Source organism: Anopheles funestus, chromosome 3RL (genome assembly GCF_943734845.2).
Source record: "Anopheles funestus chromosome 3RL, idAnoFuneDA-416_04, whole genome shotgun sequence".
Taxonomy (NCBI): Eukaryota; Metazoa; Arthropoda; class Insecta; order Diptera; family Culicidae; genus Anopheles; species Anopheles funestus.
In genome coordinates, this window is record NC_064599.1 from 57,738,833 (window position 1) to 57,755,319 (window position 16,487).

At 44.2% G+C, this 16,487-nt stretch overlaps 1 protein-coding gene across 2 annotated transcripts in view; it reads right to left on the minus strand.

Annotated features, from left to right (window-relative positions):
• Nucleotides 1-72: 72 nt before the first annotated feature.
• Nucleotides 73-16,487, minus strand: part of LOC125768967 (uncharacterized) — a 33,536-nt gene continuing 17,121 nt past the window's right edge. For both annotated transcript variants that reach the window (XM_049437308.1, XM_049437307.1), the window contains exons 3-11: nucleotides 11,285-11,363; nucleotides 10,043-10,328; nucleotides 2,649-4,644; nucleotides 2,340-2,580; nucleotides 1,846-2,276; nucleotides 1,640-1,775; nucleotides 1,247-1,548; nucleotides 1,079-1,170; nucleotides 73-1,007 (exon numbers count right to left, since the gene is read on the minus strand). In XM_049437308.1, the coding sequence (XP_049293265.1) occupies nucleotides 481-1,007; nucleotides 1,079-1,170; nucleotides 1,247-1,548; nucleotides 1,640-1,775; nucleotides 1,846-2,276; nucleotides 2,340-2,580; nucleotides 2,649-4,644; nucleotides 10,043-10,130 (3,813 nt within the window). In that variant the 5' untranslated portion in view covers nucleotides 10,131-10,328; nucleotides 11,285-11,363 and the 3' untranslated portion in view covers nucleotides 73-480. The remainder of the gene's footprint in view (nucleotides 1,008-1,078; nucleotides 1,171-1,246; nucleotides 1,549-1,639; nucleotides 1,776-1,845; nucleotides 2,277-2,339; nucleotides 2,581-2,648; nucleotides 4,645-10,042; nucleotides 10,329-11,284; nucleotides 11,364-16,487) is intronic.

A 16,487-nucleotide genomic window follows, 5' to 3' on the forward strand; every position in this document is an offset into this window, starting at 1 on the left:
TTTGAGAAATAATCTTACACAAATAAAATTGTATTATCTTTCTTATAAATACATCCACGACTCATAAATATGTTATACTGGTACTTCAAGGATTCTTTATTATTAGAATATTAGGGATCTGAACGACACGCATGTTAAACAAAAGATCAATTTCCTTTTTGATTCGTCGCCATCTTTACCGTCAGTCGTAAGTGTGTACGATCAACACTTGTTAAACTTGGTTTCAGTTTTGTTAAAATGGAGCTGAATTATTTATTTTAAACATCTGTTTATTTGGATTGGCATTGTTCCAATCGTTGGCAACATGGAACCCTGTCCAGGGCATGGTAGATTATTTTTTTTCCAATTCGAAATACCTTTGTTGAGATAGAATTTGATTTAACTCCGTAATCTTACATGCTACATTCAATTAATTAGTATGAATTGATGATTTTTTACTGCAGTCTACATGTTAACCGGGTTCCATTTTTTTACCGCTACTCATCGGCGATACTTCAAAGTGGAGCCGCTACCGGTTGTACGTGAAGGATACTGTGCGATCGAGTCCTTCAAACGTCTCGAGCTAGGCAGCGTTGTCGAAGCGTACGGTGTGGCTAATCCACCGGTTTCTCGCGATCCACTAGTGCGTCGCTGCTGGTCGGCACTGAGCCGCCGAGATTGCTCAAACGAAGAGCTTTTGTCCGAGTCCGGATCATCCCGGCCCGACTGTGAACGGTGTTTGGGCCGGCTGAGCGTAGACTGGCTGCCGGTAGTCGACTGACGGCTGGCCGTACCGGAACGCGGCAGGGTTGAGATCGGTTTCGCCTGATGTTGGTCTTTGTGGTAATCGATTTCATAACCTTCGCGAATGTTTTTCGGCTTCCAGGGCGCTAGCACCGATATCGAACGCGACACGGTACGCGTCATGGGCTGAACTTTCTTGGAAGAGGCAACCGAATTGTTGAGTGATTCGCGGGAATACGCCCGGCGACGTGCATTCGCTATCTGAGGATGCGGTATATCACCAACTGCGAGGAAAGTAGAAAGTGGCGTCAGTTCCTGGAACCAAACGGTCCATTGCTAACTGTCGGAAACTTACCGGTTGTTGCATGTAGGAAAACTACACTGCGCTGGCTTTGTTGACTAGATTCACCTTCCGTTCCAGAACTGTCCAGAATGCGATCAATGTCCCTGTAATGGAATAGTGGATGTTGAGAAATTCCAGCAATTCTACGCCTCACTATAGTCTAAAATTGCATCAACTTGCCTGTTTAAACTGTCCCGACGCTCAAAGGCACGTGCCGGCTTCTGTGGACCAGATGGGGGCTTTTTGTGCTCGCTGCGACTACGACTTCCAGGACGCTGGTGGTGGAGTGGTGTCTGCGATCGTTCACTGTCTAACAGATCGACAGTGTTTTCTCGCGATCGATGATGCTGATACGCCTTCCTGGCTACACGTTCCGGTGTGTAGTCGCGCGTTGTAGTCCGATCCTGCCTATAGTCCGACGGTGATGGCGATCTCGCTCGATAGAAACTGCTCGAATGTTCCTCCGAGCGATAATCTTTGCCCTGTGTAATTGTGGCGATAAAAAGAATGGAGAAAGTTTTTTCTGTAGTACAGCTGGTTTTGATGTTTGTGTCTCATTGATGTCAGGCTTACCCGCAGGCTCAGCTCATCCTCTTCGTCCAGGTTGTGCAACGAGGACGAACGATTGCGAGCTGTATCGCGCATCTTCGGGGCCGTGTCCAGATCGTACGCACTGCGATATTTCTTGTCCGTTTTCGAGAGATTACTCCTGGAGGTGGAAAGTGTATCATAATGAATTTCTGTGGATCCTCTACTAAACCCGCACAATAAAAACTCACCGTGCCGATCTGTACGAGGTCGCATTCTGATCGCCATATTCCGTATCGGTGTCGCCAAAGAAGCGTAAACTCTTCGCCTGCTTCGGTGGTGGCGTTTTCGTGTCTGTGCTGAGGTTCGGTTTCGAGCTAGACTTCTTGCGTGACAATCGATCGAACGATTTAAACCAATCCGAGCGGGAGGATGATTGTTTCTGGCCTTCTGATGGAGAGGATGCGGACAGCTTGGAGCTCTTAAATGAAAGTGATCGTTTCGCGGAGGAAGGGCTGGATTTTGGTGTCGAGAGTCGTCGACGTGTAGCGATGTCCGGTACTCGGGATCCATCAACACTATCCGAACGGAGACTTCCGGCACGGGAGTGCTCTCGCTTATCCGAACCATCCGTACCCATGCGGACCAGCTTCTTTCTTGTAGAGCTGACAAACTGTTTTACCTGCGCAGGAGAATGATCAGGTTAGGAATAGTTCTGGTAAGATACAGGCCATCTTACACTCACCTTGGCAAGACCACCGGCCTTCTTGTCAGCCTTCAGGGAAGACTTCAAAGTATCGCGGTTGTAGCTGCGACTAGCCGAAATCTCATCCAAACGTGGATCATAGCGTGATCCATCATCGATGCTACGTTCACGGTACACGTGACCTTTCCTCGGTTTGCGCATGCAGCTATTCGTGTGTGTTCGCTCCATACGCAAGAAATCCTCACAGGTGCGTACGTTTTCCGTCAGTGTAAACTTTGTCCTGTATGGTGAAAAAACACAGTAAGCATGAGATGCTCATCGGACCCTGGAAACTACACCGCTACTTACCCCGAGATGAATTCCTGATTGAACGAATCTTTGCGGAAATCATTTTCAATGCCCGAATCACCCTTATCGATCGCATTCCGAGCGGTGTAACTGCTGGAAACTCCCTGCTCCGGTACGTATCGGTTGTATCGCTGGATCTCAGTACGTCCAGCAGATCCCTCACGATCGTACACCGTTCTGGAGCTCGTCACGGCTTCCACGTTGTCGCCCGGATATTTGTACCGCTCCACGTACTCTTCCGATACGGGTTTGCCATCCCGATTCACAACCGTCTTTGTGACGAACGTTTCGACATAGCCACGGGAATTTCTTCTCGGTACTGCATTACGATCCTGTGATGATTCCCGGAAGGTAGGTGTTGGCGATAGTGTGCTCCTTCGCACTGGTGACTCCTGCCGATCGAGCACACGATCCACCGATCGACGTTCCGTGGTGGTGCGGTACTTGCTTGTACTGTTGCTGGTGGAAGTCCGGTGTGCTCCGGACGTAAGTTGTATCGGTACCGGTACGGTTCTTTCCGGTGACATCCGGTCGAGCAAATCGCGTGATCCGATGCGTGACCGTATGCGAGACTCAAGAATTTCGCGCCGTTGGCTAAGCTCGTGGAACTCCGGTAGATGTTCCTTCCCGTCCGCTTGGCCACGGTAATGGACGCTGTAGCTGTTGGAGAAATTCTTCTCGACTGGTGTCAAGCGCACGACACTGGGAGCGATAGGTGGATCTTCGTCCGAGTTGGTGAGAAATGATTTCGGTGATGTTCGGGATGTGTTCTGGGTCGTGCCGCTCGATGTGTGTACGTAAGCAGATGATTTGTAACGCTGTTGCCGACGTGAATAATCTATTCCAAGTCCTTCATCCTCGTCACTGTTGGTGTGCAGCTTGCGACGAATTCCATTGACCGAATGAGGCGAATGGTCTGCCTCGTCTAAGCGATACTTCGGCAGCGGAGGACTAGGACGTTGGGTAGTGTCCAGGAATCCTCCCGCAGATCTCATCTTACTATCCGTCGATGTCCACATGGTAGTTGGATCTTCCTCCTCGGTCGAAGGATAGTGCTGGTGCTTGACGGAGTGTTTCGATTTGTTTGCTTCGTTCGAAACGACTTGTGCGTAAACGATCGGTTCGCCTGGACCACGGGTGTACGAGAACCCACCACCAACGATCTGTGCCGGTGGTGGTGATGTGTGACGTTCGCTGGACAACCTTTTGACGATGTTTTCCACCGTAACGCCCTTGGTAAGATGAGGCTTTTCCGGTGGGAGCTGTGAGCTGTGCAGTGCTTCCTGTGATTTGGCAGTATTGGTCGAGCGCAGCAAGGTGATCGTTTCCATAACGCCCGTTTTCGGTGTGCTTCTCGCCGACGGTTTGGGCTCCTCGGATACGGCTCGCCCGCGACGTACGTACGCTGTCAGCGGATCGATCTGCTGCGTGTACTCGAGCGGTGATGCCTCGATGATCGGCGTCAGTGGGTCATTCTTTTTGCCAATAGATCGAAGATCACCCAGTTCTTGCGTTGCCCGACGCGGTACTTTACGCTGCTTCACTAGAGTGCCGTTCCGAGTTGCGTTCGAACTACCAACATCACTTTTACTACGTCCAAGAGTGCTTTTGCTCGAGGGTGCTTGGCTGGAAGCGGTCGGTGCCTTCAGTGCGCCAGACTCATCCGACTGCTTGCGACTGAACAGGTTCAACAGGCTCTTGGAAGGCTTTTTGGAAGCGGCGTCACTCGACGATCGAGTGACCTTTTTCGTGCGTGACTTTGAGCGCGATGGTAGGGAATTGAACCTTGCCGCACCGAGCGGATCGGGGTACTGTTTGGTGACGTTGTTAGACGCTGTTGTTCCACTACCGCTCACTCGGTTACGATCGATCTTATCAGCCTGGGCCAGAACAAATTCGGCTTCCCGTCGAAGTGCTTCCTGCGAGAGATTTTCCGGCAGTTCCTTACGAACGGTACCGTTTGCCGGGGAGCTACGGGAAGGCTCAAGCCGGGGACCTGCAATGATAAAGGAGATGGAGCGGATCGCTGTAGCTGTGGCTGTTATGTTAGGGTTAAGCTCGGGATGAATTATGGGAAGGTAAAGAGTTTTTTTCACTACCAAGAGATACCGATCCGGAACCTTTCATTCATACTACTACAAGCGTAAAAGGCTACACAACTATAAGCAACGATACAAGCTTAACGAAAAACAAAAAAATAACTACCAAAACCTTAAAATCTAGTTGTTGATTTGCGATATGTGTCAACGGTTACAGCACACTTTCACAGTATTAAATGTTCTTAAGATGATAAGATCGCAGAACCATAACCGCGTGTGAATATTTGAAAACTCCTCAAAAACGAGAGTCCCTGAAATTATGCAAATAATGGCTTTGATTACCTTTTAACGGAAGCCATCAACGTTATCGGGCGTTTTGAATCAAAAGCAAAAAACAAAACACAAAGTAAAGTAATACAATCATTAGGACACATATTTAACAATATTATTTTATTACCTTATGACATTATTTCTATTTTTCTTTTGGCAAGAATGGTCAAAGAAGTATCATCATAAGCATTATTAATCCAATCAGTTTCTCCTGCTAGAAAACGACAAAAGAATGCGCTACATCATTATTAGCAGCATCAATGATCAATGATCAGTTACAGTGATCTATAGCTTGGATGAATACATAAATTGGAATATAATATCGTTAATCAGCATTAATGTCAATAATCTGGCAAAAAATAAAACCAGCATACCATTACACCTAACAAAAAAAAATATAACCCTATTTAATAACGCGGAAACGTTATGATTGCCGACGATGGATCCTTCATTCTGCTAATTACGATCGTATGCCATTCGTATGCGAATTTGTGGGATCGCACCGCATTGAATGACACCCGACCCGTCGGTGGGCTCTGATCGCAACACTTCCTGGAGCGCCCTTACTACAAGACGACCTTGCTACCGACGGGTGCCTTTCACTGCAAAAAACCCGGGCACACTGCACTTGCATCGCTACCGGCACAGGAATGCGCGATCGTGAAATACAACAGCCACAAAAAAAGGGAAACAAAATAAATCAACCCAACCAGCCGAACGGATCGACCTGCCGTACATTCGGTGCAAGGGGAGATTTTCTCAATCCTCCTTCCTCGACCCGACCATTCTTGAGGTCGTTTGGTGGAGAAAAAAAAACAAGAGTTGACAAAGAGAAAAACTTAAGCCCCGCTTTTGTGCAAGCGACGAAATGCGCACGGCGGTAGGCACTCACGGCACTGAATAAATTACGCTCAGCTCAACAACCCATCGACTGGTCGGAGTGGTCCATCAACGAGCGGCTTGCTGTGCGGATCGTTCTAGCATAGAGCATTGCTATTATGCAAATGCTTCCCTTTCGCCCCGTTGAGCACTGTTGTATGGCATTCGATCAGCTCGAGGGTATGTTTCGCGTGCGGAGCCATAGATTCACTTTTGCTCACATGCACACGTACGGATCGGTAATCCTGCGGCCAGTGTTGGTTCGAACGAAAGGAACCGGTCAGCCACCGGGAGGTTTTATCACATCCAAACCAAACTCGATCACGGCTCGTGCTGGCCAACCGTCCCGCTAACGCATGTCGCGACACCACGCAGGCATCATAATGCCTGCCCGAACGTAACCAAGACACCTGGCTTTAATTTACGGCCGATGGGTCGGCAAAATTTGTAAACATCGTGTAGTGACCATGGCAAATATGAGAATTACGCACACGTTTAGTGAAGGTAATAGCAACAAGAATAGAAAATAAATAACATGGAAAAGTAAACAATTGCTCTTAGTTGGACGTCTTCTTCGTGTGGCGCACTTTTGTGGCGTGCTGTGAACCGACTACTGATCGCATGATCGGACGGTTATATATTTTCTATCCTCTAACCCGTCGACAATTTCGAAAAGTGGAACTATTTTTGTCATACACACATTTACCACCACTCGCAAAAGAGGTCGGCGTAGGTATACCGGAGTAGTGAGTAAAGTGATTGTTTTTATTACGTATTTAGACTACCAAAGCGTCAACTAGAAATTGGATTTAAATGTGTTACTCTTTGAATAATCATCCGAAACGAATTTGAACAGCTGTCTTCTTTAGCGCTACTGGTGTCGCTAAGGATACCTATTTAATAATTAATTCAAAAATACATATAGAGACGAAAGCACACTCGTCTCAATAAAAAAAATCAAAAGCTTGACCAAATATTTAAAAAATGGATGATAAAATGATCCAACACTAATTTATTTTTTAGTATTCTATCGAGTTAAGTATAAACGAAAAACTCCTAAATGTATGCAATACGTTGGACGTTAATTGTTCAATAAAATAAATTAAATCTCTTTTCTTTTTTCTTTCTTTTACTCTTTCAGACCTGGTGACAAGGCTTAACTCAGTGCACTTTGCGCAAAGGATTGACTTGTTGTCATCGTCGTCGAAGGTATTTTTTTTTAAATTTAATAACTTATAAATAAACAGAGATCTAACTAGGTTTTCTTTATAAAAAACTACTAACTTTACTAATACTACTAAATAAAAAATGTAACAAAATATTCATCTTACAGCTTAAATAAACAAATAATCTTGTTGAAAAGAAATTACAAAAATTAAAATTGAACACTAATCAAGAAAATCAATAAATAATCAAGAAAAATCAACAAAATAACAGCAAACTATTTAATAACTAAAGAAGTAAAGAACAGTACATATAGAATCTGGTAGCATGAGGATGGTTTTCTCCTACCGTTCGTTGTAATTCATCGTCCATTTCAATGCAGCCGCATGCGATTGTACAGATAAAAGACATCGTCCGACAAAAGGGTGAAATAGTAAAAATAAACGACCTATGGCCAAGGTTAGCCGGCTTTATCCCATTCCGGGATGCCTAGAAGATGTTCCCTGCGCGCGGCGCACTTTACATCTAGCAGATACGCAAAACGGTTGGTGTGGCCGTGCGTAGCGTGTAATTTGCAGCTGACAGGTATAAATGGAATCGGTGCGGCACTGATTGCAACTTTGTTGCAGTAACATCCCTAGCACCGGACGCATCGACCGACTCGCGATCGATCGTCCACTGTTTGGCACTCGAGCAGGAGCGAGCGTTGTGGAACGGTGGCGAGAGTCTTGTGGCAGTTTCGGACGTTTGAAACGGCCATTTCACAGTGTACACGGTACGTATCCGTGTGACAAACAGGCAGCAGAAAAGAGGAACCTCGATAATAGTCGCTGGCAAGTGCTGGGGCGCGTAGGATGCGAACGGACGCCACCAAACGCAAATTGCTTATTACAATATTTTAGATGAATAAGTATCACGGGGTCGATTCTGTGCCTTAAGGGTGGCTTTGGAATGCTTCCGGGCGGGAAGGGTAAAAAGTGATACGGGCAGGCTAACAAAACTAACTGAGGTTCCTCGGATAGGGCGAACGAACACAGTTACATGGTGATCTGGCTGCCAACGCGAAACTTGTCCCAAAACAAACATGTCCGTTGTTCGTCTAGTTCAAGATGGACGCTTCAAGCGGTATGTAGGTTTTGGAACAAACTTGTCCACCACGTCAGCTTCCTTTTTGGTGACGTGAATGAAGCTGTTTGTTGAGCTGCTTCCACAAGAGCTCTCGCTCAAAGCGTCTGAAGCGTTTTTGGCGCATACAAACCGATCGACTGTCTCAGCGAGAAATGGGGAATTCTGCACAGGAACTGCTTCGTACCTTGCGATAATTAAATCATCCCCAGGTATGGCGAATGTGACGACAAACCCTTAGTATGATAAAAATAAGCAAATAAAAACACTCAACCATCGTACAAAGCACTCTTCGCAACATGGAAAGCAGCAGCACCGTGTGGGAGATCATCCGCTGCAGGCCACTTTCGGAAAGCGCTGACGCCCACGGTTGCTTCCGATATTCGCCATCATGCTCAGTGTGCGGAATAATTTATGCACACTGCTCAAAACAATGCGTTGTGGGAGCACCTGCGCTACTCTCGTGATTAAAATCAACTGCTACAAGGTGCATATAATAAACGGTGTTTGTACGCAAGTTCCTGTTTTTTTTTGTCCCCTCCTTTGTTTAAGGAGCTTCTTTGTGAGGGGCCCTTGAATATATAGGCCATTAGGTGACTTTATTTGTTAATTATTGTGCCTACGTTGCCTTTCAATTTCTTATGACATTGGAAATCATTTTAAGTACGTTCCATTTTAGCTCTCATTTATGACTGAATGACATTTAAATGCACTTTAAAATGGATTAAAGCAGATTAGCCTTATTATTGAAGCAGAAATATGAAGGATTACTTGACAACTTGTTAACGTTTGAATTAGAAACAGAACATTAGAATCTTTGTCATAAAATATAATTTTGAAATTAAAATTTTCCTCTATTAATTTTTCAAAAAATCTTTTAATGATGCATTTAGCAATAAACTTCAATAATTTTTGTATTGAAAATTATGCTTTAAAAAAACTTTTCTATACCCAAATACTTCTACAACGAGAGTCAAAAAATCTCTAAACAATTATTGGATCTCAAGATCCAATCCATTTTATTTCCAATCAATACTAATGAAACAAAAACTTCGCCAGCTTAGAATTGGCAACAAACCAACGCCTTCTGGTTGGTTACTGGTTTGTTTGCTACCAGAGATGAAAAGTCCCAAACGTAGGTGTATGTCCACACGGGGAAATGGACCGATCCACCATGCTCCGTTTCTAGGTGAATCCTACGAAAGTTTATCGCCATTTGTCTGTTTTCACCCTCCAGTATCTAACGAGGAAACACGGCTCATCCACCCAACCGTGGGCAATGACGTGACGGCCGGGGTCGCTCCAATTCTAGACGTCAGCCAGCCAACCGACGCCCAGTCGGGTGTGGTATCCATTTTACCAGGGCCGTTTGTTGATGTTGAAGTTAATAAGCGTGTTATCGTGTTGGTTACTGACGACGATTACACGACGACCGCTGAGAGTTAGATGCGAATCGGGTGCAGCAAACGTAAGTGCATTGCGCTACAGTGCAATTAGTGTGGTGCTGTTTCAAGAACGAAGAAGTGTCATCCTCAACAGGGGGGGAGAAGGAAGATGATTTTTCTTGAATCATTTGCCGATGCAGTAAAAGGTGCATGGGGTGAGGGCAGGGCGCTTTATGGGCCGTTGTTAATAAACATGACATTAAAAACAAACAAACTCAACGAAACCCAAATAGCGACAAACCGGGGTTGAAGCGATGGAAGCTCAATTTTAGTGCAAGAATGGAAAGGGTGTGTATAAGTATGTGTGAAAAAAAACAACAACCAACCGAAACAAAACAAGATTGTCACAAAAGGCAAACAAAAACGCAGGTTGGGAGGGGGACACTAGTAGAAAAGACAATTGTACACTAACCGATACGTTTCACGTGCACATCCCTATTGAACGAGACACGTGGTCCCGGCGAAGTGCCGGCTACGGCAGACGTCTCGACCTCCGCCATCCTCCCGTACTACCGCACTGACTACCGCATTGGACAGGGTGTGCTGCAACCGACGATCATGGTGGCTAGCGTTATGCTTCTAGCACGACGGTTTACGACTACGGGGCCCAGTACTGTCTACAAAGAATATCCGTACTACTGCTTACCGAAACCGAAATTCTACCGAAATGAATTTCGAGCTTAGGAAAACAACTTTTGCTATTGGAAAGATGGAAAGAACAGATGATGTGAAATTGGATGGCAATTACAATGGATGTGGTGTGGTGTTGCAGCCGTGAGAAAATGTAGGATGAATCGAGCACAAGATCCTTAAGCTGGCATGCATTATATTTAATTATTTTTATGACAGAAACTGAAAATAACACAAACCATGCAAAACTTGACAAATGATTGAGTGTGCTATAAACGGAACCTCACTGGTTCCGTTAGTTATTATTGAGGTTAAGGACACGTAACGATCGTGCTTAGTGTGCATCAGTATGATCAGTTTTTATGGGATGATCGTTCATTTTAGTTTTGTTTCTATTCACATGAATTTATGGATTTGATTTTATTAAACTTCAACATAATCATCATGTAAGGCAATTGAAACAAATTATTTAACAAGAATGTTTGAAACGCGAGATTAATTTCTGGGAAAATCCATAATTTGAAGCATTAAGTTACGTAAAATAATAAATTATGTTTGCTATAAAAAAGGAAAGGCTCAGTATTTACTGCATCTACTACTACAAAAACTTTACCATAAAATATATTTCTATACCATAAAACCATAAAATATATTTCTATACTACTGAGCTCTTTTATATCAGTAAGCTTTAATTTACTAACATTGTGTAGATATCACATCAAAATATCAGTTAAACCAACTAATCAACGGGGTCTCTGCATGATCTACTTGCTACACTACACTTAACATTCTAGTTCTCCATAAATACATATCGTTAATGTTTAATAGCTTTTTATCAGACCCGGGCACAATTGCAACGAAACAGATTATGGCTCCAATATTGATCCATCAGTTCACTCACTCTACGCAATGGGGCTGATTATCTGTATACCATGTCTTTTATTGACTTTTTGTTTTAAGGTTCGTTTCGTTACGTTCACTATCAATCCACTTTCCCGCCAGAAGTGTGTGGCGCTATACTTACCGCTACTAACTTGAGGAAGTACTGGGCACAATGCTCACCAGTAGAAGACTTCGCCACAATTGTACGAGATGTACCACGTCTGTAATCAAAAGGAATTAAACAGAATAAAGATAAGTATCGGTACCGAGCAAGGAAGAAACGCATTTCCGGAGTGTACTGTGCACATTCATCACGTGACCTTGATTTGAGTAGTTCCCTGTTTTGTTACCGGCAGCTAGAGGAGGCAGTACTTGGTAAGCATCTTCCCTAACGAAGGTCACGAATCGGTAGCTTCATGACCTACGGTCATTCTGCCGGATCGGGAAGAATCATCTCCTGTCCAAGAAGCAAAATTGACGTATCGTTGCCCTTATGGAATGAGTTCTCGAGTTATTTACAAGTTGCTGTGCTCGCTTCGAGGTATTCTCCCCTTTAGCGACACTAGAAATCACCCCAAGACTAACAAGCGACCCGAAGGCGATCGCGAGAAAAAGCCATGCGTGTTCGAATACAAAAAGGAGGTTGCCTTCGATGCGCCTTTTAAGGATTTGCTCAATGAGCTCAACTTTGGTTCGAGCTCAGGGTCTTCACGTACGGTGGACGGTACCGTGCGGTGCGGTGAGTGCAGTACTGGCCGTCATCTCCGCTGTAGTAAACATCGCGAAAAAAGGGTTGTTTTGTGCCCCGGGTGGGGGGACGATGATGGTATCGGGCCAGACTATTGTGTGTGATTGGGACCGGCCGGATGTCGCACGTTGAATGTTTTGCAATTATTTGACGACAACATTGAGGTGAGGTGGACATTTTTGTTGCTAAATTTGACAAGTCCTGTACGTCATCTTTCAGTTCTTACTGTTGAGAAATTGCAACATTTGATCTCATAATGCTGTATTGCCCTGACCACTAAAGCTCCTTGAGGCTTTCTCATGTTATTTCATTGATCCAATTAGACAACAATAAATTACCCTCATTAAAGATACTTTCAATCTCAAAACGAATATTGAAGACCTCTTGCACTATGGATAATTTCGTGTACTTCTCTGGAATGTTTTGCTCTTATTCAAGTCAGCGAGTAATTACCAAATCAACAAGAGTAGCTAATGAGCAACTCAATAAACCATTCAATGTCTAATGTTCAATATCTACAAGGTGCGTTTATAACTTCCATTAGTCTATTTCATGATCAATTTCGACACCATGACTCTTATCCCAAGTGGCGAAGCAATCCAGAAACTTGACAATTCAGCTAGACTAGTTTCTTGGGGCGGAAGTAATCATGAATTTATTGCCATTTTTGCATACGCACGCGCCACCATTCTTCTATCCCGCGATCGCGTCATTATGCGCCCATGTTAGGGTTTTCCTCTTCTTCGTTTACATCCACCTACTCGCTACCAAAATGACGTTGGCGGCTATATAAAGTGCTTACTGTAAAAATTACCACCCTGGGACGGTTAGAGTTAGTAGTGAAACCATTGGGACACTTTTTAAAAAAAAAGCTTATACCATCATCGTAATGGATGGTCCGTTAGATGTTTGGGTGTTGGGAAGCCAATGGTTTTACCAGAACTAGGCCAGTAGAGGCGCCGGGGTTTGGGTCTTTTTTCCTCTGTCCTCTAGACAAGCAGGGTCAGAAAAAGAGAGAGAGAGTAAGGAGGAGCAAGCGGGGACTAGAAAAAAACAATTCAGCTAGCTCAACCACCCCGAGTACGGAAGTATGAAGTCATCGGGTAAGCTAGCTGTGGACAGCATGCGTAAGAATGTTCCATACAGGGAGGTGAACTGAAGAATGCAAACACGTATCCGGAGCAAGTGTGGGCTTTCAACTCGCTACACACCTGGACGGCGGTGTGCGGCCAGTTGAGGCGGCAATGGCAGCCATTTAGTGCGTAGGCCGCCGGTACGTCCAAGCGTCCCCGGAACAAATCGAAATCTAGACCTCGTGTCTTTCCTCGCCTGCCGGGGCGTTCCTTTTTTCCATACACAAAATGGTGCATGGGGCGTCAATAAATAAATTATTCCATCCTCACTCGATGCCGGTACCGCATTCGCCCCTATGGGATGGAGCCTCAGCCTTGAAGGTGACGATTAACATAGCGATGTACGGTGGCCAACGCAAAATATGTAGACTATTTGCAAAAAAAATGCATTCGTTGAAGGGCTTGCGTTGGCCATCGCCATCAGATGGAGAGATCAACGAACGGTATCTTCACGATCGTTACCGTGGTGTTGACCTATCGGAACAAACGCTCACCCGCTTCCTCGTCCAAAACGGGAGTTAATGATTATACGCTTCCAAAATGGTGGGGAGAGTCGGTTCCGGAGGCGCCATCTTGAACCAATGTCAATGGCAAGCGGTCTTTAAACCGCCCGCTCTTCACACTAGCCTAATTTTGACCTCCAGACACGATTCGCTCACTTCCTACCGTGACCATATATGGGAAGGCTCTCAAGTGCGATCACGATCACATTTGGACGACCCGAACATCTGTCATCGGTGCGTGTTCCAATGTCAGGGACGGTATGTCATGAAGATCCCCAAGATCTCTGTTGTCTGCAATTGCATCTTAATAAGTCATTAAATGCAGATTTATAGTCAATTTCGACAATAAACAACTCCCGGGAACTGGACGTTGATAGGCTTCCGTGTTTTTTTCTTATTTCTTTCCTCTCATATCCCTATGTATGACATGATCGTTTCGTCACGTTGCTGCTCACCTCCGAACGCTCACTTACCCAGCTAAACTGAGGCTGAACTCTATCCCAATTCGATCGTCCATCGATCGCAAACGACCTTCGAAGGCTCTAGGTGGGTCCCTTGTTTTCTTCACACCGGTTTTTGAAACGTTAATTATTCCGGTTTCTCTGGAGTTCGGCGTGCTCCGTGTTGCAACTGCAACCACGATCCACACAAAGCCTTTCCCTTCCCAAAACTAAAACACACACACACTCACACAACCGGTCGAAGAAGTCCAGCGCACTGAGGCTCGAATTCGATTGGTGCGGTTCGCTGAAAGTTCGAGTTGATTTCGCACCAGAATAAGCTTGTGAGCATCGTCGATGCAAACAGTCGGAGAAGCTTTCCGAAATAAAGTGACTGTTGAAACAGGATTTCACAGCACCAGCCAACCAAAAAAAAAATCACGAGCAAATCAATCTACAATCCGAGTGCGGTTCAGGATTGCTTGTTAACGGGCAGGATTTTAGGAGTTCGGCTCGAACGGCGATCAAGAAACAAACCAACGCCGGGCTTTGAAAATTGGGCTCCGTAAGCAATCAAATGAAACAAATCGCGAAAATATGCTAATTGTGTGCTGATTAGGATCGATTTCGTTGGGCGTCGCCAATTAAATGGAGGGGGGCGCTGTCCGCGTACGGTGAGCGATTTGACGTTATTAGGCGAAATCAAACAAAATTGATGATCCGTTTTTTTTTTGGGTTGCTTTTTTCTCTCCTTTTGCGTGTTGAAAATTGTGCGTGGAAGAGCGAGACAGAAAATGAGCAAACAAAAGGTTAACATAGAAGTGGAATGCTATTACCGACGGAACTCCACCTTCACAAGCGGCAGTTTTACGGTCGAAAGAGAAGGCATAATGTTTTTTGGTCGAATTGCCAGCAAAAAAAAGTCCTTCAACAAACAGCTTGGAAAGATTTGTATTCGTAAATATTCGGAGGCAGTTTCTGTTTTTATTATTTCAGAACAGTTTTTTTAAAAGCCTTCCGTGATAATCTGTTGTGGATTTTTTTCCTTCGCAACGTCACTCGACCAGGGACCAGCGGTCCGTACGATCGCATTAGCAAATGATAAAGTGAATTTCCTAATTTGTAGGCGCTTGGCGAAATGGCGATGAAAGCATTTCTCTGCTTCGTTCATTATTTCTTGTCACAAGCGCTTCTGCCGGGCTTAACAAGCGTTTAACAAATGGCTGGCGGGCGGCTGTTTATGCGGTCGTGTGGAGGAATTCCTTTTCATGGGCCAATTTACGATATATTTTTGGCGATAGTGTGCGTTGCACGATAAGGTTTGTGTCCGGTTTTAAGATTTGTCGCATCGTGTGATGAAAAATTTCAATCAAAGCATAAAAGTTAATCGGATTTGACGATACAAGCGCTGTTGCGATCTTCATTATAGGGAAAGCCTTACAGCATTACTGGTATTCAGAGAGGCATTAATTTTATGCATTAAAACATTAAGTTAAGTTATGTTATACAAATATGCAAATAACAAACATTAGCTAATGAATCAGAAATGAAAAATATGCTACGAGATATCGCACTGGTGTTATAAAGAACATAAGAGGAGATCTCACTTATGCCGACAGATAGATGAAAGGTATTATCAAGTAAACAAACAAGTAAACAAACCAGATAACCGACCGAGTAAATAACAGTAACCGACAAGGATTCTAGATGAGCTCAGTAACTCAAATGGTTCCAATATTGATAATAATAATCTTTATTCTTCTACACTTCGAAGCATTCCGATGATCGGTGCATATATTAGAGAACCTCAGGTTAATAAGGTGTCGTACAAAAAGCTTCCCAAAAAAGACTTCCCATCTTCTGAAAAGTAAGTCCTCTAAGGACCCACGAAAGACTCTAAAGACCAACGAGGTCCTCTATAGACACATCACGTCAAAAACACATAATCTAAGTGACATTGAAGAACATCTCGAAATTATTTTTTTTTGTAGATGGATGATTAGATGTCAGGAAAAACTGGTGAGCAACTGACTTAGGATGTAGTAAAATTATAGTAATTGAGTATAGTTATCGTGAACAAAAAGTTTTTGAAACGTGACTTATTTACCACATTTTATACTTAATTTTCCTTAGATCCAATCACCTGGAAGTATGCAATTTCTGTTTTGGAGATATTTTTAAAATTCTTCTTAATGTCACACGACATCTACAGCTACTGCTTTGTATGAATGGCCTTGCAGAATGCAAAAAATGTCTGACATTGCTAATATTTTGCATACTTCCAGACAATCGCGATTCCAATGCATAACGCGAACAAGTTCTAAATAAATATACTTCAGACTAAAGCTTCCTGGTAATTTGATATTATAAAAACAAACATCACAGGTGTATAATGGATGTCAAAACGAGTCCCCCTCTAAACGGATCTTTCCACGTCCAATCCTTCGTCTAATATTCTACCATAAAGATCCAAATGCCAAACCTCATATTACGATCATCAAATTCCAACATATTAACCCCC